Source organism: Haemaphysalis longicornis, unplaced genomic scaffold (genome assembly GCF_048455015.1).
Source record: "Haemaphysalis longicornis isolate Haplotype H1 unplaced genomic scaffold, Haemaphysalis longicornis Haplotype H1 scaffold_4, whole genome shotgun sequence".
Taxonomy (NCBI): domain Eukaryota; kingdom Metazoa; phylum Arthropoda; class Arachnida; order Ixodida; family Ixodidae; genus Haemaphysalis; species Haemaphysalis longicornis.
The window spans coordinates 158120629-158146070 of NW_027526361.1; the positions used below are offsets into that span (position 1 = coordinate 158120629).

The 25442-nt window shown below is 52.2% G+C and overlaps 3 protein-coding genes across 3 annotated transcripts; all 3 read left to right on the forward strand.

The window, feature by feature from the left end:
- Nucleotides 1-6771: 6771 nt before the first annotated feature.
- LOC144179459 (uncharacterized) lies at nt 6772-9805 on the forward strand. The gene has a single exon (XM_077707815.1). It carries the CDS (start codon nt 7579-7581, stop codon nt 8701-8703), a length of 1125 nt encoding a protein of 374 aa, XP_077563941.1. The 5' UTR covers nt 6772-7578; the 3' UTR covers nt 8704-9805.
- Nucleotides 9806-11582: 1777 nt separating this feature from the next.
- LOC144180068 (uncharacterized) lies at nt 11583-14477 on the forward strand. Its single transcript, XM_077708475.1, has one exon. The coding sequence runs from the start codon at nt 11583-11585 to the stop codon at nt 14475-14477; it is 2895 nt and encodes a 964-aa protein (XP_077564601.1).
- Nucleotides 14478-14579: 102 nt separating this feature from the next.
- LOC144179458 (uncharacterized) lies at nt 14580-17652 on the forward strand. The gene has a single exon (XM_077707814.1). It carries the CDS (start codon nt 14580-14582, stop codon nt 16953-16955), a length of 2376 nt encoding a protein of 791 aa, XP_077563940.1. The 3' UTR covers nt 16956-17652.
- Nucleotides 17653-25442: the final 7790 nt, after the last annotated feature.

Below are 25442 nucleotides of genomic sequence, written 5' to 3' on the forward strand. Positions count from 1 at the left end.
GGGAATAATCGAAAAAAAAGAACAATGTTCAAGGTTCAATCACCTTATATGGTGGATAGCATTGTAAAGCCCGTGAACATATAGTTCGCAGAAACCGTGAAGAGATAGGTGCAACGATTTTTAGAGGTGTCGGTCCAGGTTATTACACCAGCTTGTAAAGACCACTGGTTAGTGCGTATTCAATAACTTTCTCAAGTACTGAGGGGTCCTCTCGAACGCGTTGCAGGTGCGCTTCTTCATCTCCGGGTGGGGAACCGAGGTCCAATAGTGGCTCGCGATCGGTCTTGAAGTGCTCACAGTGCCATATCAAATGGTACAGGTTAGGAATACACTTCTCGTCACAATACGGGCAGCGTTGGATGTGCGAGCTGGCTCCGTGGGTCCATTTATGTAGTACATGAGGTGTTAGGGCCGTGTTAGCGTAAATCTTATTAGCTACCACCTCGCCCGAGCGTGTGAGCGTCTTGAGCGGGCCCAGCACACCCACCGGGGTGGTATCTTGAAGCCTCTTGCGACTCTCTGCCTTGAATTTCCGCAGATGAAGTTGCCAGTCTGGTCGTGGTAGGTGTTGCAATGGGGCACTGGAAACCACTGGAGGTGTGTCAAGTCTCTCCCGGGCGGCGGTGTGAGCCGCGTGGTTGCCATGTGCCCCAGGCGTGTGTCCTGGGGACCAGACGATGCGGATGGTGATGCCTTCCAGTTGAAGGTCTCGGATGGCATGTAGTATATTCGTGGCCGTATAATTAGGTGAAAATGTTTGGTTCAATTCTTTAAGGGCGACGTGAGAATCTGTAATGATGCGAAATTTCCGGGATGAGAGTGAGTCACAATTGTCGCGGATGGAATGGACAGCCCCCAGGACACCCATAAGTTCAGCTTCTTCAGCTAGGCCATATGTATTGGAGATCTTCCGGGAACCATTTAGCAAGGGGGCGTCCGAAGATGTCCATGCAATCGCAGCCTCATTGCCGCGCACGGCGGCGTCCGTGAAGATGTCGACTTCGTTCTCCATCTTGTCGTTCTGGATAGTGCGAACGTATAACTCACGTGCTCTCACCTGCCGCCGAGGTATAGGGCGACGCCGAGGGATGCCAATCGCAGGGCGCTCCCAGGGCGGGAGGGACAATGGGTAACAAGTGGGGTCGAATTTACTGTTCATATAGTCCCATGATCCGATAGCCTTGCCTTGGGGGGACTGCTCAAGATGTTCCTTGAGACGTAGCTTGGTCTCTTCGATGAGGGTATCAAGGTTGGGAAGGGGGTACAATTTTGTGAAGAATCTCTACGGGGGTGAATTGAGGAAGACCACTAATTGTACGGAGAAGGTGCCGATTTAATATATGAAGATCCTTTACGTGAGCTGGGCGAAGATCATATATTGGAAAGCCGTAAGTGAGGCGCCCGTGTGCTATTGCACGGCCAAGCATTGTACATGCCTGCTGACGGGCACCACCAAACTTATTGGAGAGGCGGAGGATGGCGTGCAAGGTGTTGCGCCAAGTGGCTTTCAGATGAAGGATCCATTTACGGGGGCTATTGCAACTGCTAATGGGAAGGCCGAGGAGACGAATGGTGCCGTTATGAGAATCCAGCTGCGTATCCCCGATCTGGATGGAAATGATTTGATCTGAATTTGTGCGATTTTTGCCGTCAACGCTGAGTAGCTCTGTTTTAGTGGGTGATAGCCGTAGTTGAAACTGGGAAAGGGAGCGTTCAAGGCTCAATACGGCAGCCTGCAGTTCCGTTTGCATGGGATCTTTAGAGGGATAGTCTTTAGCTTCTGTCCAGACCACTACGTCGTCCGCATAAAAGGCAAACCGAGCAGCAGTGTCTTGTTCAAGTGTTCGTGCCACCCGATTCATGGCTAGGTTAAACAAAATTTGAGCTAAGATGGAGCCTTGTGGAACACCGCGATCTAAATAGAAAGTGGTCGGCTGGTGTATGGAAGCATTTAGTCGAATGGGTCGATGCTGAAGGAAATTTCGTACCCAATTTTGAGCGTTTCGACTGGGGAACGCTCTAGCCAATTCTTGCAATATGCCCAATTGACTAACATTATCGAAAGCTTTGTGAATGTCCAGTGCAATCACATAATCTGGCAAATCCTTGCGAGCAGTTCTGTTAATGACGCGACGTAGTAGCCATAGGTAGTCATGAGTGCTCAGATGGGGTCGGAAGCCTGTGAGAGCGGGGTGGAACCATCCTGAGCACTCAAGGTGGTGCATTAGTCTATTGTTTATCATTCTCTCGATCAGTTTACATAGGACCGGAGTTAATGCTACTGGGCGCAAGTTCTGGGGGGTATTTGGGTCCTTACCAGGCTTCGGTATTGGATGAATGATGGTAATTTTAAGATGGTCAGGGACCGTTCCTGAGGTCCCATGATCGTTCACAAGGTTAAGTAGAACGTCCAGGGCGTGCGGAGGAAGATTTCGTAGATCCTGCCATTTGACATGATCATGCCCTGGTGCTGATTTTGAACGGCCTTGTGAGATGGCTGTCTGAAGCTCTCCCATAGTGAAGAGAGAATCTAGCTCTGGAAGGGGATCGATAACGTCAAGAACGGGAAGGTCCGGGAGAACCGATGGATCCTTTACAGCATGAGGGAAGAATGCGTGAACGAGATTATCTTCTACTTGAGAATAATCTTGCGTTAGGCACATGTCATCAACGATGGGCAGCTTTTTCTTGGCGCGGCCATTCAGGCTACGGAAAACGCGCCATAGACGGGAGAGACCCGATTCATGGCCGAGTTGCTGACAGAGATCGTGCCAGTTTTCGCATTGAAGGTTGACCTGATATTGTCTAATGATGTTATAATGGTGTTTGAGCTGCATTAAATGATGATGTTGCTTACCACCCGTGCAATAACGATGGGTAAGGCGCTCTGCTTTTTTGAGAAGACGAAACATGTGCGCGTCAGGTTGCCCGACATCCACCGTACACGTGATGGACTCGATCGCAGTGTTGCGAGCTGAGGTAATGGATCTAACAAAATCAGCAAAGTCATAGCAGGAATCAGCAGAAAAATGATCTCTAAATGAAGTCCTCTCTAAATGAAGTCCAAGACGGGTACGAAGTTTCTTATTGTTGATATAGAGAAGGACGGGATAGTGATCACTACCCCAGGTGCAGTTAAGCGTCTTCCACGTTCGGATGGTGCCAGGAGTGGTGAGAGTTAAATCCGGAGTAGTGTCACTTTGTTTAGGATGAAGGCCTATGCGGGTATAGACGCCAGGTTCATTCCGTAGGTGTAAGGGGCTAAATTCAAGTGCCTGTTCGAGGAGCCTGCCACGCGGATGAGTGCACGAGTAGCCCCAAAGAGCGTTCGGGGCGTTGAAGTCTCCTCCAACTAGGATAGGACCTGTAAAATTTAGTGAACTAAGATATGGAATCCAATCGTAAGCATTCGAAGGTGCAGAACCTTTACAAGGGGGATAGTATACGGACACCAGAAGCATTGGCTTTCCCCCAGGTGGAACCACTGTAACAATGACAACTTCGCGATGAATTGTACTGGCCTTATCCCACTTGTGCTGCACTGCCTGACATGAATTATGGACAAGAACAGCCGCTAAGCCCGGAAAATGTGGTTGTCCAGCACAATTGCGGGTGTACGTTGGAATAGTCGGATCTACAAACGTGTTATAATTCGAGATCTTACAAGGTGCGTGGGTTTCCTGCAAAAGAAGTGTGAGAGGTTTTAAGGTGGCTATCTGAGATTTTAAAAGCGGTCCTGTTTGGAGGAAGCTACGGCAATTCCATTGTATGATGAGCCGATTAATTGAAGATGCGGGTTGCATTTTGGGGACTTAAATGTTCTTTTTTCGTTTAGATTCGTTAGAAGGCGGCGTCTGTGGCAGAATTGTTTGAAACAGCTCACCAATCAGCGTGGCAATATGAGTGATTTCATCCTTGAGGGAGGTGACTTGCACTTGGAGAGCGACAATTTTGTTGGATGCCTTCTGCCAGTCTTTGTTGTTTTCAAACTTCCGGCGAGCGTCCCGCTGTGCGAGCTTCTGCTCGGTAACGTAACTCTGAGTGGGAGTTTTTGTGGTCGACCTGATCTCTTCTGCATTTTTTCGGCTTGTACGAGATCGGCTGCGATGCTTTGAGACGGAGCGGACCGTGTCCGGCGAGGGTGACTGACGATGGGTCAATGCCTTACGAAGGGCTGTCATTTCTTTGTGCATAGCCGCCATCTCTGCCCGCAGTTCAGAGAGACTGCGGCGAAGCTGGGCATTTTCGACGACCAATGGATGGTTTTCGGGTAACTTTGATGGGGTTCCCGCTAGAGTAGATGCCCATGTGACCCCTTGTGGTACGGTGCGGGTGTTCGTGGTTCGACCCTTAGCCGGAGGGGATTGCTTGATGGCGGACGTCGAGTTTGGGCTACGTTCTTCTTTCTTGGGGACACGGCTTGGGCACACTTTGCTAACGGCGAGGTGGCCGTTCTCCTTGCATACGACACAGTACGTTGTCGAGTCACACTCAGCTTCTGCGCTGTGCGCTCGTCCCCACTCACCACACACGCTCGGAGAGGGGCAATACTTAGACATGTGGCCAAGGCAGTGGCAGTTGAAGCATACGAGTCTCTTTGGTCGATATTCTGCTACCCGTACTAATTCGAGTCACACTCAGCTTCTGCGCTGTGCGCTCGTCCCCACTCACCACACACGCTCGGAGAGGGGCAATACTTAGACATGTGGCCAAGGCAGTGGCAGTTGAAGCATACGAGTCTCTTAGGTCGATATTCTGCTACCCGTACTAATTCCATGTAGTACTTGACGGTTCGTGGCAGAGTTGATGAGTTGAAGGTCAGAATAGCCCGGTCGGATTTTCCAATCTTTTGCACTTTTAAAATTTCGGCGTGCTCACATCGCACCCAGCTGTGAATGGTCGCATCGCTCTCGGCTGGATCCACCTGAATGACACCACGTGTCGTGTTCTTGTTGGACGGGATCGGCTTAATGGCTACTTCTATTGTTTCAGTGCGGCCGTTGTGAGAAATGGACAAGTGGTCAATTTTGCTGAGTCGGTTAGCATGCGCTTCATCATTCAGGGCTATGTGAGCGCTGTTCGCTACATCATCATATGTGACAGACGCCATCTCTGCCAGTTCGGCACTGGGTGCAGTATGACCAATGATAGACGCGATTGCATGTCTTGGGATTTGCCTGATGCGAATTTTCACCAGTGGTCTAAGCTGCAATGTAAACCTGGACCGACTCACCCGATCATCCCGCGTGGGTCTTCTCTTCTTTGGCAGCGGGATCCGCTGCCAACCTTCAGCAGCATCATTAATGTGGGTAGAGTCCATTTCTAGCATTGAGTCCGTTGTATCACTGGCGTCTCTACATTCTTCCATTTGGTGATTGATGAGTGCGTTGTCTTGGGGAGCACAGCTTCCAGAAAGTGCCTGCTGTGTAGACTCGGCTGGGTTCATTTCGGGTGCGTGGGCTGGTAGATCGCCTTCGAAGAGCAGCCCATTTGCGACGGTGGCCGCAGCGGGAGTGGCGAGCGCGCCACCTGCAGCCGCAGGTTGTGAGTTGGCGGGGCGGAGATTCCGGGCAGTTAGGCTTAGGCTGCGGCCGGGCTGATACGGTGAAGTCTGGGCCGCTTCCAAGAGTTTGTGAACCTTTACCGGACCAATCTTGATATCGGGTGGTTCAGCACATATTCACGACCAGGGACGCCAAGAAGAGAACGAGGCAAGCTTTGGCTAGCACAAAAAAAAAAAAAAAACCCAGACAGCACGAAGGGACCGAACACCACTTCCTCTAAAAAGAGAGCACAAGCGAATTCATTTTGATCAATGGCCTCATTCAGGAAATCAGAAACTTCTTCTAAGGCTTTTTGTGTGCCTCGACCACTTACAAAACCGAACTGGTTAGGTGAAAAGACATCACGAGATTGAAGGAAACTAAGTAATACTGAACAAACATGCTTTTCCAGTATCAAAGCTATGGTTGGTAGGATTGAAATACCCCTATAATTTTTGACATTGTTTTTTCCCCTCTTTTGAACATTGGTCTAAGGCTTGTTTCAGACCTATTGGTACAATTTGCGTAGAGATTATGTTATTTAAAATAGCAAGCAATACGTGTTTGAGTTGCTCAAAATGCTTACATAGAACATCAACAGATACGCCATCCAAACCGGGAGATTTTCGCCGATTAAAGTTAAACAGAATATACCGAATATCTTCCTCAGTACAAAGCGGCAAAAAGGCGGAATCAAGGACAGACCTGGTCCCATTTGCCATACGTGCAGTGGAACGTCCAGCCGTCGGGAATTAAAGTGATCAGCCTGCTTAGCAGATATTCCTCCGAAGTTTTTAGTGATAGTGTCGACCGTGTTTTTGGAGGCTCGGCCGCGCAAATCATTGACAAGAGTCCATGTTTTTGATGGGTTAGTCCTCAATTCTTGAAAGCGGTAGTTGAAATGTTTGCGCTTTTCTGCCCGAAGCAACGCATGCGCTATTACGTGCAGTTTTATGAAGTGCTTTCAGCTGAGCATTTTTAGGTGAACGGCGACTTTTTGTCCATGCGCATTCCCTTTCGGCAATAGCAGAAAGAACATTTTGATTAATCCAAGGACAACTTGGCCGACTTTCCTTTACTGTAATCATTTTCTTGGATGCATTGACCATCTGCGTGAAAATATTGACGAGCTGGTCGTAAATGTCGCACTCAAGTACATCGTCTAAGTACATCGTCCAAAAAGGACACCCAGTTATACTCTGAAAGATATCGCCCCCCCCCCCCCCCCAAAAAAAAAAAAAAAAAAAAAAAATCTCAACAGTGCTTCTCCTAATTTGCTTTTGAAAGCTTAAGAAGGACCTCTGACAGCTGACACAGTAATAGAAACAGCAGTGCAGCTCCGCAAAGTGTGGTGCTGAGAAAGCTTCCTCCCCCCCACAGGGCCTGCCTTTCACCGATAAAAGGCTGCCTTTGCGAGGCAGCCCCGAATGCAGATTTCACTCCAACATTGCTGGATTTAAGAGCTTCTTCAAAACTTTTGGCAGCAGAAAATTGCCAATGGTGCACACTGAAAACAAAAGGGAGAAGAGTAAACGACATGCGGTCTCCTCGATTTATGTCCCAGATGCAGAATGGCCCGTTTCTTTTTTTCTTTTCTTTTTCCGCAATGCTGTTTGTGCATCTGCTTCCACATAAAGCTTGGCGTAGAATGAACATTTTTCGCACCCAAGAGCTAGGTTTTATGCTTTCGGGGTGACCATTTCCCATGCAGCTTGGAGGGCTTCTGGAGCGGCATTTTGGCCGGCGTCTTTCACGCCTAAGCATGCGCACAGGGCACATTTTAGGGCAGGTGGGAGATTTCAGTGTGTGTAGAGGACGCCACCTGTTGACTCGAGTAACTGGGAGGTGGCGCCCCCACTCTGTATAAAGGCATTGGCGGGGATTAAACGGGGCTTTTTGTTGTTCGTGAACTGCGCGTGGTTGCGTCATTCTTCGCGGGCTTCACGCCCACATTCGGCACGGCTCGCGGCGTCCGCGCCACCCGGGCGCGTCTCTACATGGTGTCAGAAGTGGGATACTGCGACAACCGTGCAACATGGAGGATAACCGAGCCGCCGCCTCCGCCGTGACCGCCAGCTTCACGTTGCGAACCCCGCCGCAGTTCACTTTCGACAACCCAGCCCAATGGACCGCGTGGCTTCAACAATTCGAGGATTACTCCTTCGCCTCAGGGCTGTCCTCCGCCCCCGAAGAAACCAAGGTACGCACGCTGCTCTACTGTATGGGTCCCCAAGGTCGCGAGGTGCTTTCGTCTCTCATGTCAGACGCTGAGGCCTATCGCTCGTACTCCGGCGTGACAACGAGTCTTTCGGGATATTTTGTACACCCCGTCAACGAGGTATACGAATCGAGCAGGTTCCACAAGCGCATGCAAGTGGTAGGCGAGTCAGTCGACGCGTTTTTCACGGCGCTCCGAATTCTCGTGAAGAAATGCAACTACGCCTCTCGGGAAATTGACGACCGGCTGGTTCGGGACAGATTTATCGTAGGGTTGCTTGACTCTCGCTTGACCGACCAGCTGTGCCGCAATCCAAAGCTTACACTGGACGAGGCGCTCATCCAAGCTCGTCAGTACGAAGACGCCGAAAATGAGAAAAGGCGGCGTCAGGGGACAGACTTCGCACCAGACGCACTGAACGTCGACGCCGTTGTGAATAAGCAGTACCGAATGGCCGCCGCCCCAGCGCGCGAAACTGCACGAAGTAACGTCTGTCGGCCTCCCGAGTACCGCGCCGGCCCGAAGTCGGCATGCGATTTTTGCGGCCACGCCCCTCATCCGCGATCTGAGTGCCCAGCACGGTGGGCCACATGCAACCACTGTCGCAAGAACGGTCACTTCGCGGCGGTTTGCCGCTCGAACAGTACTAGGCGCTTAAGCCAAATCCAGCTCTGCGCCGTGGATGCAGCGCAAACAGAACGCCGGCACGTTGTTGTTCATGTCAATGGACGCCCCCTTCAATTCAAGGTGGATACTGGGGCGGACGTTTCGGTCGTACCTCCGAGCTTCGCGGGGTGCCCAGTAGACCTAGACAAACCCAATAATGAACAGTTGATGGGGCCGGGCCGCATGCCGCCTAAAGTTGCTCGGGACGTTTCCTGCTACCCTGTCGTGGCGAGGCCGGACGGTATGCAAAAAGTTGTATGTCGTAGCAGACATTGACTCTCCTCTGTTGGGGTACTCGGCGGTAGTGGACCTGGGAGTCGTCCAGTTTGTTGACGCCGTGGAAGACGAAGCTCCGAAAAGGCCCCCAACGTCCGACAAGGCGGCAGCTTCGCTGTTCTCAGGCCTTGGCGAGATGCCTGAAGAATATCACATCCGCATCAAGCCTGGAGCGGTTCCATTTTCTCCCAGCGTTCCTAGGCGCATCCCTATTCCCCTCGAAGGCGTAGTCAAGAAGGACTTAGACGCGATGGAAAGGGACGGGGTCATCCGGCGAGTCACTGTGCCAACCCCGTGGTGTGCTGGTATTGTGCTGGTACCCAAAGCGGATGGAGAGTACAGAATTTGTGTCGACCTCACGAAGTTGAACCAAGTAGTTCTCCGGGAGAGACACCTTATGCCCACGGTGGACCAGCAGGGTGTCTAGCAACCGGGAAAACCGGGAAAACCGGGAATTATCAGGGAAATGATACACGCCGGGAAAAATCAGGGAATTATCAGGGAATATTGCCAAAAAGCGAACCCAGTCAGGGAAAATGACCCGCGACTTGACTTTCCGGCGTGGAGCGCTGACTCTGCTCACCCGAATCGGCGCAAACAGCCAACGGGGACAGATCCAATCCAAGCCAGTGGGGCAGTAGCGCCAGGGTTGACAAGTTTGGCCTTTTTTTCCCCGCGGCCTGGCAACCTTGAGCAGCGCGCGCTGGGATGGCAGCAGCCAGTGGGATGGCGGCGCCGGCGTGCAAGCGGCTCGCAGCGGTTTATTTGAGGTGGTGTTAATCGTGGCATTTATTCGTGGTGGTGAACGGTGGTTTTTTTAGCGTTTGTAATTAGGGACCGATATCCCCTGAGAATGAGCAAACGTCGTGGACAGAAGGATGCGGCACTGGATGTCGCTGACGGGGACGAGGATTGGTTGGCCTGCACGGATTGCGGATCCTGGGTCGACCTGAAAACGACTCGTTTCGGCTCCATGAAAGAGGCCAGTGAGGCGCAAAACTACGACTGCGCCATATGCGTGAGGCTGCGGGCGCTGGCAGAGAAGACGGCGGCGGATGCAGAGGCGGCGGACGAGAGATGGTCGTTGTGCTTTCAGCAGCTAGAAGCAAAGCTCGCAGCAACTCAAAGCGAACTTGAAGGCAAGTTAGAGGAAGCCCGACTACAGCTGCTGAGTGAGGCTCAGCGAAGGGAGGCCTTGGAAGCGCAGGTGCGACAGCTGCAAGAGCAACGTTCGGGAACAAAAGACGCGGAGGTGCAGGCGGCGGGCTTGTCCGGAGTTACAGAGGGCAGGGATGATGCAGTGGCCACAACTGACCCAGATGGTCTGGCCCCCAATGCTCACGAAGGAAATGGGCCTCAAGGGTCCATGATTGTCTCCACTAGTCTCCACCTGACTGAGGTGGAGGCTAGCACCCAAGCAGGGTTGCATGGTGAGCTAGAGCCACACCACGAGAATGGTGCTGGTACACCTCAGCAGCTGGAGACGGATCACGGTCGACCACCGGTCAGTGATGAGGTGGGAAGCACAGGCGCTAGGGGCAGGCGAGGGAAGAAGAGAGGCCGGGACAGTGGTGTGGCGGGCGGCAGGGTGACTAGCCAGGCAGGGACCCAGACCCTGAGGCAGTTGAGCTCAAGCCAGCAGGTTCGTGCACAAGTGCCTGAGAACAGCAGTGACAACAGCCAGCCACGCGTAGTCGCGGGACGGGAGGTCTGGGTGTTTGGAGACGCCAATGCCTACAAACTGAAGTCGGCCATACTTTGCCAAGAGGGGGTGGACCGCGGAGTCAACTTCTGGACGCACGCTAAGGCAACAATCAGAGAAGTGGCTGAAGCGGTGCAGGGAAAGCTGGCTGCAGAGCAAGACAGACGAAGGCTGGTAGTGATCCATGCTGGCCTCACGGAGTTACTTCGGGGAGCCGACATGGCCGAGGAACTGCAGCACCTGAAGGCGTGCCTGGGAGCGTGGACCGTGCAGTACCCACGCAGCCATTTCCTTATCTGTGCGGTTCCGGAGGTGACATGCAACGGTGACAGTGTACGCAGCAAGTGCCAGCGCTGGAATGACACTGCCCGGAACATGTGTCGGGAGGCTGGCCCGATGGTGGAAATGGTGTGGCCATCTCGCCCGGCTGGGGAAGCAAGCCTGGAGGGAGTTCGCTACTCAAAGACGTCAGCGGATGTGTTTGGTGTAAGGCTGAGCAGGAGGTTCAGCTCTTAAAAATTTTAGGGCATCGTCCACCTGCTGTCGTCAAAAGTCCCAGACCAACGAAAGCGACCGCTGGTGGCAGGAGGAGCAGCAGGTCGGGGCTCGGCAGCAGGGAGCCCAACGAGGTCCAACTGGTCCGCCAGCTTGGTCAAATCCTCAGAAAACTGGGCACGCAGATCTAGGGCACCATGGCCCTTCAACGGGGGCTGGGGACAGTGCACCCTGGCTACCAGCGGCGGGGGAAGAGGCTAGCTGCAGATGGGCTTGGAGAGAGCGTCCCCGCAGACACAGGAGGCCCCGTCGAAAGCAGGCACAGGAGACGATGGTGGCTGTCCTCAACCTGCATGGCGCCAGGAGTGAACAGAAGTGGGGGGAACTCACCAAGCAAATGCGAGATGAACACATCGCAGTATTTGCAGTGATTGAGACCCACTTACGTGAGGAGGAAGCCCCTCCGAGTGAGCCAGGCTTGGGGTGGGAGGGGTGTAACAGGGCCTGCTCGGAACGCCGTGGGGGTGGCCTAGGATGCCTATGGACAGAACCCCAGCGATGGACTAGAACACTCACCACATGCCGGGAGCACATGTGGTTGAGGGGGTCCATTGCTGGGAAACCCGTTGCCCTGGCAGTGGTATACTGGTGGACAGGCAACTCGAGGGATCACAACGTGGAAATGAGTGCATGTCTACGAAAGGACATCCAGAGCCTGCGAGAGGAGCATGAGATCCTCTTAGTGGGAGACTTCAATGCCCACATAGAGGACCTTGGTGACCGCCCTGATGCCAGTGGCAACTTGCTGTTGGGGTTGGCGGAAGACGAGGGCCTAGTGATAGGCAACCTCACAGGCAAATGCACAGGCAGGGTGACATGGGCTGTACGTGATCTACAGTCGTGCATTGACTACTGTTTGATGTCCGAAGGCCTTTATGCGGTGCTGGACGCAATGATCATTCACGAGGACGGGAAGGGGAATCTGGGAAGTGACCACAACCGTATCGTGCTGACATTCCGGGGGCACAGCAATCACTCAAGACGTCAGGGGCACCGGCAGACACGACTCAATGAACGGCAGCTCCAGAAAGTGGCGGATCGACTGGAAATGAGGGCGGAAGAGATTTCCACGTACGCAGGAATGATGGGGGTGATGCGGGATGAGATGAGCAGGCAGGTGCCTTTGAGAGCACGGTCACACTGCCCAAAGGCGTGGTGGAATGCCGAGGTGGCTGCTGCAATACAGCAGAGAAAGGAGGCCAGCCGCCTCCATCGACACCTGAACAAGGCTGGGGACCCTGAGGCTACTCGCAGAGCATGGGAGACTTTCCTGGACTGCAAACGCTCAGCAGCAGCGCTGGTGCAGACCAGCATCACAGGGGCCAACAAGCAGTTCATGGAGGAGCTCAAGGCGGCGGGCCGTCAGGCGCCTAAGCGTTTCTGGCAGAAAATTAAGAGGGACACACGGACGGCAACGGGCACATCTCTGCGGGCACCAGAGGGCAACACGGTAGAGGGGAAGGACTGTTTGCCAGTGTGGAACAATTGGCTACAGTCACTGCAAGCAGTCAGGGGCCCCCCGGAGCAGCAGAGTGGGTGCACGGATCTGTGGATCCACTGCAGCGGCAAGGAGTCGTCCCAGTGTGAAGCGGCACTCCGTCTTCCTCCCACAGAGAGGGAGCTGGAACGGGCAGTGAAGAAGGTGAGCCCTGGAACGGCACCTGGCGGTGACGGTGTCCCAATGGGCTTGGTGAAGGTTTTGGGCCCCCTAATGTGCAGACAAGTGGGCAGGTTCCTGACTGAGACTCTGGAGAAGGCTGTTATCCCTGAGGAATGGTCAAGGAGTCTGTTAAGGCCACTGTACAAGGGGGCTGGGGACAAGACGGACCCAATGAATTACAGGCCCATTGCGGTGACCCCCGTGCTGTACAGGATGGCGATGCAGGTGGTGCGGGAGCGACTGCAGGGGTGGGCAGAGAGGAAGGGCCTGCTGGGAGAGCTGCAGATGGGTTTCCGGGCAGGCCGGCGCATTGATGACTGCCTATATGTGCTCACCCAGTGCATGGAGATCGCGCAGCGCACCAACCTTCCCCTCTATGTCGCTCTCCTCGACATCAGCAAGGCCTATGACAGTGTGAACCGGGAGCTCCTGTGGACCATCCTGGATAGGTACGGCCTGGAGGAGAAGGACGTGGACCTGCTTCGAGCCATCTACGCAAATGTAACAGCGCAGGTGGTCTGGGAGGGTCACACGGCAGCACCGGTTGAGGTTACGCAGGGGCTGAGACAGGGCTGTCCTCTGTCGCCTCTCCTCTTCATGCTGTATGTTGGGGGGGTGCTAGGACGCCTCGAGGGATCCGGCCAGGGCTTCAGGCTGGAACATAAGGAGGGTGGCCAGACAGTGGTGGTGAACATTCCGGCGCTCGTGTACGCGGACGATTTTGCGGTCCTTGCTGGCTCCCCGCAGGAACTGCAACAGCTGCTGGACACCTGTGCCATGGGCATGACCGAGCGCCACCTTGTCTTTAACCCAGCCAAGTGTGTCGTGATGGCTTGGGGTGTGGGGGCACAGCAGACAGCCCCCACCTGGCGCCTGCAGGGAGCCACGATCCACCTGGTCCAAACGGCGAAGTACCTGGGCGTGAGGCTGACCACTGGGACCAGTTGCTACCTCGCCGAGCATGAGAGCGAGCTCAAGGCAAGGGCATCCCGTAGTAAGGGCATGCTGGTCCGCCAGTCCCTGTGGTCGTTCAACAGGTACGAGGTGACCAGGGCACTATGGAAGTTGGTCGCCGTGCCGGGCATCACATACGGGAACGCCGTGCTCTGTCTGTCCTCGGGCACCCGCGAGTTCCTGGAACGGTGCCAGCGATGGGTGGGGCGACTGGCACTGGGCACCCATGGGCAGTGTACGACGGAGGCGGTGCAGGGGGACATGGGGTGGTCCACATTCGCAGCGAGGGAAGCAGTGGCGAAGGCGAGCTACGAGAACAGGTTGCTTCGCTTGCCTGTCACAAACGTGGCTCGTCAGACACTCCTGCACACCATCTACGCCAGCCAGCCAACGAGGTGGACGAAGAGGACCAGAGCACTTCGGGACCGCTTCGGACTGCCAGCGGCGACACTCGTCACGGTGAACCCGTCGAGGGAGGTGGTCCGGGCCCAGGTGCAGCGGTCCGAGAAGGCAGAGTGGCGGGGGCTGGCGTCAGCGAAGCCGTCTCTGGAGGTGTACTGCACCCACAAGGAGGACATTCGCCGGGAGACACTGTTTGACAACTCCAGGGGCAGCGGCCTGCTTGCGGAGGCGAGGGGCGGGGTGTTGCGCACTCGAGTATGGCGGGCGCGCTTCACGACGGGCCTGTCGACGACTTGCGCCCTCTGCGGAGGCGCCGAAGAGACTATTGCGCACGTGGTTGTCAACTGCCCAGACATCCTCCCCGCCGCCCGCACCACAGCCGTTCATGTCGCGCTTGGCTTCGCCGAAGAGAAAACCGAGACAGAGCGTGGGGAGGTAGTAGAGGTGACAAAGAGGCGCCTGGAACACTGGTGGTCTCACGGTGCTCTGCGCCGCACATAATGTGGAAACTGTGTTTTCTTTCTTTTTTCTTTTTTGGCTCCGCCGTGTGAGACGCGGCGACCCGCTGCAAAGGGTACAGCCACAATCGCCATCGCCATCGCCATGGCATGCTGGGCATACACTTCTGTTGTTTTGAACCATTTCCGCCATGTTTTGAACGATGGAACCTTCCGGCGGCGTGGTGTTTTCATCGTTTTCTCAGAAGTGAAGTCAGAATTCTCACTGACAATGTTGGCGGCGAGAAAGTGCTTCTTTAATGCGGACTGGACGAACCCGAACGTTTCGGAATATGCAAGCTGGATTAAGCTCGTGCAGAATGATCCTCACAGTGCTCAGTGCACACTGTGCTGCAAAACTTTTTCTTTAAGCAACATGGGAAGCACTGCAGTTTCGAGTCACGCGTCCAGCAAGAAGCATCTTGCTGCTTTCAAGTGTCGGTCGAGCGCTTCGCAAACTGGCATGTCGTCGTTTTTTACGCCAGCGACGAACGCTTCGGCCCAATGTAGCGGAGACCGGACAGGTGCGCCCGAGGAGCCTGCAACCACCACAAGTGCAAAGACATCGATGAGCGGCTTTCTTCTGAAGAGCGCTGTGACAAAGGCCGAGATAATCTGGTGCTTAAACGCGGTAGCGACTCACGGATCTTTTCGGTCAACAGCGGCGTCGGCCTCGCTCTTCCCTCTTATGTTTCCGGGATGTGAAGTCGCTGAAAAACTTCACCTAGGGAAGGACAAGGTAGGGTATACGATTTGCCATGGTATTGCGCCTTACTTTCGTAAGAAGCTGCTATCAAGCCTTGCCGGTGTGCCGTTCTTAGTTGTTTCGTTTGACGAGTCACTAAACAAAGTGACACAGAAGCAACAGATGGATGTACTCGTCCGATATTGGGATGACACTACTGATGGCACTGTGAAAACGCAGTACCTAACTTCATGCTTCTTGGGCCACACGTGTGCGGAAGACCTGGCATCTGCATTCAGGAAAGCCACAGAAGAGCTCAAGCATGCCAAGATACTGCAAGTTTCAATGGATGGGCCGAATGTGAACATAAAGTTCCTGAGGTCACTGAAGGAGGAACTCAAGGAGTCGGATGAGAGTCACAATATCCTAGATATTGGAAGTTGTGGGCTGCACGTAATAAATGGAGCATACAAGGCAGGTCATGCTGCAACCGGCTGGGATGTGATCTCCTTTCTTCGTAGCAGCTACAACCTGTTCAAATGTGTGCCTGCTCGTCGTGCTGACTACGTCACCTTTACAGGGAGTGCACTGTTTCCTCTCAAGTTCTGTTCTGTCAGGTGGCTTGAAAATGGGAAGGTTATCACCAGGGCACTAGAAGTTCTTCCAAACTTGGTGAAGTTTGTAGAGGGCTCTGCGAAGGCAAAGAAGCAGCCGACGTGCTCCAGCTACAATGCCGTTGTGAAAGGAGTTGATGATCAGCTGTTGCCAGCAAAACTAGCCTTCATGCTGTCGATTTGCGAGGAACTGGAGCCATTTTTGGCAGAATTTCAGAGTGACAAGCCGATGGTGCCCTTTCTTTCAACTGCACTGCACAATATCCTGCGGTCGCTGCTTGCAAGGATTGTCAAGAAGGAAATCCTGGAGGCTGCTGACACTCCCGCCAAGTTGCTCAAGGTTGACCCAGAAAAACTCGAGAACTGTATACCTGTACCCGCTTTTGACATTGGGTTTGCTGCGAAGAATGAGCTCCGCAAGGTGCCCAAAATGCCACAGCTTACCTTGCACCAATTCAAGAAAGACTGTGTTTCCTTCGTTAAAGTGTGCTGTCGAAAGGTGGTGGAGAGGTCACCGTTGAAATATAAGCTAACTAGGGTTGCCAGCTGTTTGGACCCGACATTCGCATTGTCTCCGGAGGCTGGCCCAAAACGATTGACCCTCGCACTTGAAGTGCTTTCAGAACACCAGTGGCTCACTGGTCTGCAAGCAGAGCGGGCCCATCGTTCTTACATACAGATCTGTTCATTGAGCCTCACCCAAGAAAAATTGAACAATTTTGACAGGAAAGAGCAGAGGCTGGACGTTCTGTGGCTAGATCTCTGCTCGCATGATCACAAAGAGCTGCTGTCTTTTATCAAGATCATCCTCTGCTTGTCTCACGGCAATGCTGCCGTAGAAAGAGGCTTCTCAGTCAACAAAGAATGCCTCGTCGAAAACTTGAAAGAAGATTCACTGATAGCACAACGACTGGTGCATGATGCTGTGTTGGCAGCAGGTGGTGTGGACAAAGTTGTAATTACTGACAAGATGGTGCAGATGGTTCGCAATTCCTACAGCGTCTTCAGAGAGGAATTGCAGAAAAAGAAGGCAGAAAGACAGGCGGAGTCAGGTGCTCAGAAGGACAAGAAAAGAGTGGCTGCTCTTGTCAAAGAACTGGAAGAAAAGAAGCGAAGGCTGCTTAGTGAATCGCTGACAGAAGCTAGTCTCCTGCAAGAAAAAATAGACGCTCTTAAGAAGTAACAGATCAGTGCTTCAAGAACTTTTGTGCAATGGCTGACACAAACAGTAGAAGCCGATTTGTGTTTGCATAGACTTTGTGCAATATGTAATACTCTAGTCAGCAACTACAATCTGTGGTGAATAATTTATGTTTGCGCTCTAAATAAAACAATGTTTTGTGTTCTGCACTAATGGTCTTGCATGTATGTATTGCACCTATGCAGTGGTCAGGGAATTTCACTTGAAATTGTCAGGGAAAACCTGGAAAAGTCAGGGAATCTTAAAACAATAATTTGCTAGACACCCTGACCAGGTACTTGGGCGTCTTGGCAATGCCGCAGTCTTCTCGAAACTTGATGCAAAATCAGGGTTTCATCAAGTAAGGCTATCTGAAAGCTGTCAGGAACTGACTACCTTCATAACCCCGTTTGGTCGCTACTGCTACCGCCGCCTGCCCTTCGGCATCACCTCCGCTCCCGAAGTGTTTCAGCGCCAAATGTCTCGGATTCTAGAGGGTCTGGAAGGATGTGTGAACATGGTAGATGACATTCTAGTATTCGGCAGGGACCGTTCCGAGCACGACAGCAGACTCCAAGCAGTCCTTCGCAAGTTAGAACAAGCGGGCATCACGTTGAATGCCTCGAAATGCTCCTTCGGGGTATCTTCCGTCAAGTTCCTTGGTGTAGTGGTAAGCGCCACTGGCATCTCGGCTGACCCCGACAAGGTATATGCTATTGTGAACATGAAACCGCCGACAGATACGCAAGGCGTCCGTCGTTTCCTGGGCATGCTGAACCACATTGGAAGGTTTTTGCCGAACCTGTCTGCCGTCACTACACCGATTCGGCTCCTTTTGAACAAGAATGCGGTCTGGACCTGGGACCAAGCGCAAGCGACCTCTTTCGAGACATTGAAGAGAATGGTGGCATCTAATGCTTGTATGGCCAGCTACAATCCAGAGCTACCCACTCTTGTGTCGGCAGATGCCAGTTCGTTCGGGCTAGGCGCGGTTCTCTTGCAGGAGCAACAGACGGGAGAGCGACGGGCTGTCGCGTTCGCATCAAGAGCACTGACTACTGCTGAGCAGCGGTACAGTCAGATTGAGAAGGAAGCGCTTGGTGTCTCTTGGGCCATCGAGAGGTTCGAGGAATTCCTGCGCGGACTCAGCTTTGTCGTTGAAACAGACCATCAGCCGCTCGTCAGGTTGCTTGGCTCCGCCGATCTTGACCTCATGCCCCCTCGCATCCAGAGATTTCGCATAAGGCTCATGCGATATCAGTTCACCGTCAAGTATGTTCCAGGGAAGTACCTGGCCACTGCAGACACCCTCTCTAGGGATCCTGAATGCTCTTCTACATCCAAAGTGGACAGCACAGAAATTTTTGTGTCTATGGTCGTGGCAGCCCTTCCTTCAACCCTGGCCGTACGTCTTGAAGACTTCAGGTCTCACCAAACTTCAGACGGCGAGTGCTCAATGCTGAAAGCATACAGCATGAAGGGGTGGCCTCGACGAGACCGGCTGCCGCTCAACATGACACGTTACTGGGAGCACCGTGGGGACTTCACCATATGCGAGGACCTGTTGTTCATGGGCGGACGTCTAGTTGTGCCCGAAGCACTACGCAGAGACATCGTGAACCTGCTGCATGATGGTCATCAAGGCGTCAATCGATGCTTGGCGGTGGCCCGAGACTCTGTGTGGTGGCCCGGTCTCAACAGCCAGGTTAAAGCAACCGTAGAGAACTGCCCAGCATGTGCTTCTACACGTGTCCAACGCTGTGAGCCCATGATTCCGACCGAGACACCATCAGCTCCGTGGGAGAGGGTGGCCATCGACTTGTTTCATTTCGCCAATCAAGATTTCCTTGTGGTTGTAGACTACCGTTCTCGCTACCCAGAGGTCATCACACTCCGGTCCACTTCTGCGGACGCCGTTATTTCTGCAATCAAGAGCACGTTTGCCCGACACGGCATCCCGGTGACTGTAGTCAGCGACAATGGGCCACAGTTTTCCTGTAAAGCTTTCGAGGACTTTGGGAAGACCTACGGGTTCACACATGTCACGAGCAGTCCACGCTACCCGCAGTCCAACGGCGAAGCAGATCGCATGGTTCGCACAATCAAGGAGCTGTTTCTGAAGGCCACAGACCCATTTCTGGCTCTGCTAGCATACCGTAACACTCCCGGTGTGTCTGGCTACAGCCCGGCTCAACTGCTCATGGGACGCTCTCTGCGAACTCGTGTGCCAGCCACGGCTCAAAGCCTTGTTCCAGATTGGCCACAGGTGAAAGAATTCAATGACAGGGATGCCGCCCAGAGACGAAGACAACAGAGAGACTACAATAACCGGCACGCAGCGCATGACCTTCGTGCTCTCGACGATGGGGAGGAAGTATGGGTACGCGACACGCGGTCAAGGGCGACGGTCCTAAGCCCAGCTCAGAGACCACGCTCGTACATCGTCCAGACGCCCAGTGGCATACTAGTGAGAAACTGCAGACACCTCGTCCCTTGCAGCAATCCTCAGTCAGCCCCCTCAAATGACACGGGAAGCTCCAACCGTGCGGCCCCGATATCTGCGCCGTCTCCAGGACCACAGCGGGCAGCAACTGGTGCCGCATCGGACACTCCAGCTCCTGCACCTGCTGCAGGATCGCCAGGCCACCGTTGCACACGATACGGCCGGCGCGTGGTGCCACCTCGCAGACTGGATTTGTGAGACTGCTGCAAGGACTGTTTCTTGGTGGTGCTCTTTTGTAGCACTTGTGTTTGAGAGCTCCGGAAGGAGGGATGTAGAGGACGCCACCTGTTGACTCGAGTAACTGGGAGGTGGCGCCCCCACTCTGTATAAAGGCATTGGCGGGGATCACTTACACCGTGGCGGGGATTAAACGGGGCTTTTTGTTGTTCGTGAACTGCGCGTGGTTGCGTCATTCTTCGCGGGCTTCACGCCCACATTCGGCACGGCTCGCGGCGTCCGCGCCACCCGGGCGCGTCTCTACAGTGTGGGCATCCCGATGCGAGCTGACTGCTGTGCTACTGCGTGGTCGAGCTGTTTGGGTTGGTGTGTTGCGCAGACAGCGATGTGCTCGTCAGCTAGAATAAGTTCTTCGAATAATCTTAACAATACAGCGCGACAGAAACAAATACTTAAGCAAGGCACACAGGACGAGCGCTGACTTCCAACTGAGTTTTTATTTCAGAAACAAGCCATATTAATACAAACACGCATGCACACACCGACGATGAAGCAATTCGACACGATAGGTAATCTATAGCAAATGTGCCGGAAACATTACATTCAAAACAGATGCATATATGATTAACAACCCACACGCCCTGAGCACATGTGTGTACATTGATGCGCCAAGTTAGGTTGCTCCTTTTAGCACGTGTAGAAATTCTAGTTCCTTAGTGGACAGGGCTACAGACGGAGCGCTGACACAATCTTTGCCTAGCCTACTGATTTGCGCAGCCTCCACAATTTCCCTTGTCAACTGGTCACAATGATGCTGAATGACCTGGCATTCATCAAATTTTGGAGTGCATTTCTCGGTGGTGCCCTTGCAATCTCGGCAGTGTATGCCTAGGTGCCCTCTCGCACTTTTGTGGGCGTTGTTGCTGTGTTCTCTGAGCCTTGTGTTCAGACACCTGCCCGTCTGGCCCACATACTTTTTGCCGCATGACAACGGAATCTCATAGACTACTGATGTTGTGCATGCGACAAACTTCGTTTTGTGCTCGATGGAACACTTGCGGGGTTCCTGCTTCGGGAGGTAGGTCTTTTTGCAAAGGTCTTTTTGCAAAAAAGACGGGAGGTAGGTCTTTTTGTCTATAGCCCTGTCCACTAAGGAACTAGAATTTCTACACGTGCAAAAAGGAGGAACCTAACTTGGCGCATCAATGTACACACGTGCTGAGGGCGTGTGGGTTGTTAATCATATATGCATCTGTTTTGAATGTAATGTTTCCGGCACACATTTGTTATAGATTACCTATCGTGTCGAATTGCTTCATCGTAGGTGTGTGCATGCGTGTTTGTATTAATATGGCTTGTTTCTGTAATAAAAATTCAGTTGATAGTCAGCGCTCGTCCTGTGTGCCTCGCTGAAGTCTTTGTTTCTGTCGCGCCGTATTGTTAAGATGAATCACCAACTAGCCCAATACCACACTTTGCTTGTAAGTAAGTTCCTTACAGCTGGGACATATGCTGAATCGCAAATCAGATTTGTTTTGTTTCCTGGAGTGTGCCCATCTTCGCTGGCATGCTTCTGCTCAGAGTAGAACAGGTCTGAATTTTTACAGCGAAGCTGTAAATGGCTAGGATCCAGCAGATCATCTCCGATCACAGAGCGATGTAGACAAGAATCGCTAAAGAGCGTACCGCCACCTTGTGGGACCCACTGAAACCCCCGGAATCGCAAAGCTGCGCTGAGTAATTCGGTGTTTCAAGGAGAGGGGGGGGGGGGGGGGGGTGCGGAGAGGGGGATAGGGTGAAAGAGTAAGGGCGCGTGAACGGGCGTTCGCGTCTGCTGTCAATACATAATCTTTGTCGGTCACCTTTACGGCGCACTAGAGCATGAGCCGTGATTACCATACCCGCACTATAATACAACGTAATTGTGTCTACCCACGATTCCTGTGTGTTTTTTGTCTGTGATGAGAAGATCACGCCACTGTCCTTGTCAGTTGGGCTCCCAACTTCACATGGGTCGTACCCGTGTAGTACGTTCCGAACAGGAGCAGCAGGAGTATCAGGAGCGTCGACGCACCCAGAAGCGAGAATGGGCGCGCCGCCAACGTAAAAGCGTCGTTGCCGCTGCTCCCAGTCCAACAAGAACATAAAGTACCGACCAAGCTCCCCCGACGAAGACATCGCCCACGTCGAGCACCGACGCGAGCGCATTGTCAAAACAAATGGAGCCGTCGAGCCAATGCCACCGAGGATTATCTGGAAAGGGAAGCCAAACGCAAGTGTGACGCATATCACCACGCCACCAAACCATCGGAACGCTTCCCCAGTGCGACCTAGAGCTTCCGGAGAGAATTCATCGAGAATCCTTTCGGCACCGCATGTTTGTGACCGTTCGTGGTTCGCCGGAGACGTTTCAATGATCGCCGGCGTGCGTGATGCGGAACCAACGTTTATAGATACTTTTTCAGTTCCGTATCTCCCCGCCGCGGCCATGGAGAGAAGGCGGCCGGCCGCGACTCTCGCCACCGCGGCGCTGCGGTTGCGAGTTGCGCTAGGAGAGCGAGCGTCGTCTGCTAGCGGCATGGAGGAAAGAAAAGCATGCTAGCGGGGAGCGTTTCGCTCGGCATCTCCGGTCCTCGATTGATTGTAGGGTTTAACGTGCCGACGCAACGCAGGCGATGAGGCGCGCCGTAGTGGAGGGCTCCGGATTAATTTTGACCACCTGGGGATCTTTAACGTGCGCCGAAATATCGAACACACGGGCGTTTTTGCTTTTCGCCTCCATCAGAAAAGCGGCCGCCGCGGCCGGGAATCGAACCCGCGACCTCGTGCTCAGCAGCGCAATAAAATGCAAAATAAATGAGCTGAGCTCTGTCGGCAGTCCATGCGTGTTTTGTCCTCCATTGCAGTTTGTACAGTGTGATTTTGATATGATTGGTAGCAGAATATCTGACACTGAATTTGCTCACCACTGGCTGCACTAAAAGCAAACGTTAATATGATAATACGTAACTACTATACTGTGAACTTCTCTGAACACTGAGCTAGAAATAATTCTCAAAAGGAAAAAAAAAAGAGTAAAGAAAGAAAGGGGAAAAAAGGAAACTGCTCAAGATTACGATACCCTCAACGCAAAATCGGAGCGCAGTGCAAACTGCAGTCTTCTCGGTGACGGTGCGTAGCTGCTGTGTCTCAGAAATGACCGCGTCATCAGTGAACACACGACAGCGGGCGCAACTCTGGTGTTTTATCACAGTGCCTTACTGCCGCTGAGCATGTCTCGCGCAGCCTATGCTTACTGCCCTCTCCCTCACACTTTCACCATACTTTCCTCCTCCACCTTCCTGTTTGCTCTATCTCATTTATCTCTGGTGCCCTCTTCTTCATTCGGTTACACCGAAGCCGACAGTGACGTGAACCTCCACCTTCCTGTTTGCTCTATCTCATTTATCTCTGGTGCCCTCTTCTTCATTCGGTTACAGCGAAGCCGACAGTGACGTGAACCTCCACCTAACTGTTTGCTCTATCTCATTTATCTCTGGTGCCCTCTTCTTCATTCGGTTACAGCGAAGCCGACAGTGACGTGAACCTCCACCTTCCTGTTTGCTCTATCTCATTTATCTCTGGTGCCCTCTTCTTCATTCGGTTACACCGAAGCCGACAGTGACGTGAAACCACAGAAGCGAAGCGGGCACTTAAGGGGTGCCCTCTAAATAAGAAATGGCAAGCAGATTGTTTTAGAAAGCTGTGTTGCAATGAAATTTCTTTTGTAGCTGAACAGTTGGCATTGTTCAATTTACCCGAGTCAGGAACAGCATGATATACAGCTGTTTAACTCCAGCGCTTGTTCATTTTTGAAAAGTGTTTTTTCCGTTCTTTCCTTACTTTTCTTGCTGCTCCAGCAGCACTGGGAGCATGAGCATGCAAGAAAAAATGTTTATATGTGTTTCACGTGAAAAGTTGTATGGCCATGACACCTTTAACTGGCATTACAAATTTCCTGCTTCACTTTAACTGAAGCAATAGAATAATTAAGTGAAGCATCAGTTTTACATTTAAAAAATGGGTAACATAAGCAAGTCCACCAAGGCTATAAATATTTTAAAGACAAAATGAAATGTCTATTTATATGTTATGTTAAAGGTGGGAAAATTAAAATTCTTCATGATTAGTGTTTGCTATTAATTCAATTTGCAACATTGTTTACTGTTTGAAGCATTTATTTACAAAAATTCCTGGGGGCACTTAGTCTGCTTATGTGGTTTTTAAATAACAAGCATTGTGGCTTCAGCTGGCATTATATGCTTCCTGCACTTTGGTCTTGTCATTGTACTTGCCTGGTCGACCAAAGTTAGCTGGTGCATAATCTAGCAGTACACCTGACGTCGAGCACATTCCATAACAAGACACGAGGCTAGTAACTCCAATACCTTCGAGAAACATCACGTAAACTGATAGGTTCGCCTGGCGCGCTATTGAGGCACAAGCATGTAGTCCCCCAACAGCTCCGACAAATACCAGGCAATCGATGGCTCCAGGTGGGAGGTTATTGAGCCACGCAGTCTTGTAAGAGCCACCAAGGACTTGCTCTCGTTTTTTGTGTTATTTCTCCTTTTAGCACACTTTTGTTCATAAGCCATGCTCCACGCGTACCTGATAAATATCAGGGCCATTCACTGCTTATAACACTAAATATTTCGCCTCATGGAGCAGATAAGGCTTGCACCTCATTAATAATGATGATGATGACTGATAGTGGTATACCTTTTGTAGCGGGGTGATGACATGTCATCTTACCAAAAAAAAAAAACAACTAATATACCTGTGTTTTACACGCATTTAATACTAGCTCTGCTCTTAGGGCAGGCACAAAAAAAACTTATAAGGCACAGAATACTTATTCTTTCGGTTACACGTGGTAGCTGTCCTAGGCAATATTCCCCAGTCTGCGTTTCGTCCACCAGCATTCTAATCTTCTCTTTGTCGCCTCGACAGTCCTGAAGTTGACTTCCTCTGTGCTACCCTGAAACCCTGCGGCTTCTGGAAGCCAAAGATTTCCCTCTAGGTTTGGATGGATACCCTCGCATTCAAGCACTATGTGCCGCATAGTTTGTTTCTTTTCTGCAGACCGCGCATACCCCATCACTTTGTGTATACTTCCCCACAAAGCTCTTAGTTCGCAAGCAATCTGTCCTAGCCTCAAGAAGCAAAATGCTTCCCTTAGAATTAACGTAGAAATTTTCCTTTATATTGTCCAATATCTCAGCCCTGTACATTTCTAACGACGTTTTAGCTTCCATTTCTTCTCTCCATTTATTCATTTCTATCTGCCTTGCCTCCGTTTGGTTACTTTGGCTGTCTTAGCTTCTCCACTGTTGTTTCTGCATTTCATCTAGTCCTCCTAAACCCCTGCGTGTCCACGCTTTTCATGTATATGTACCTGAAAACCTTAGCTGTCCACCTACGTCGATCCATTGCTCTCAGCCTCCTCTCAAAACATATTTTACTCTGAGCTTCTCGAACTGGAAACGCCGCTCACGCCATTCCTCTGTGCACTACTTCGTTAGTTGTGTTTCCATGCGCTCCTAAAGGCAAACGGCCTACTGTTCTCTGGTTCACTTCAAGGTCTGATTTTAGGCTTATTAATACAGAAATAAAAGTTGTCTCTGCCGCACAACATGCAAACTTTCAAGCCTCACTGCGTGGATTGATCCTTGAGGTAGGTTTTTTAGCACGACACCAAAGCCATGCAAGAAAGCAAACCACAAAAGCCTTGCACAAAAGTGGAACTCTTGCAGCCAATGTTGGCTGAA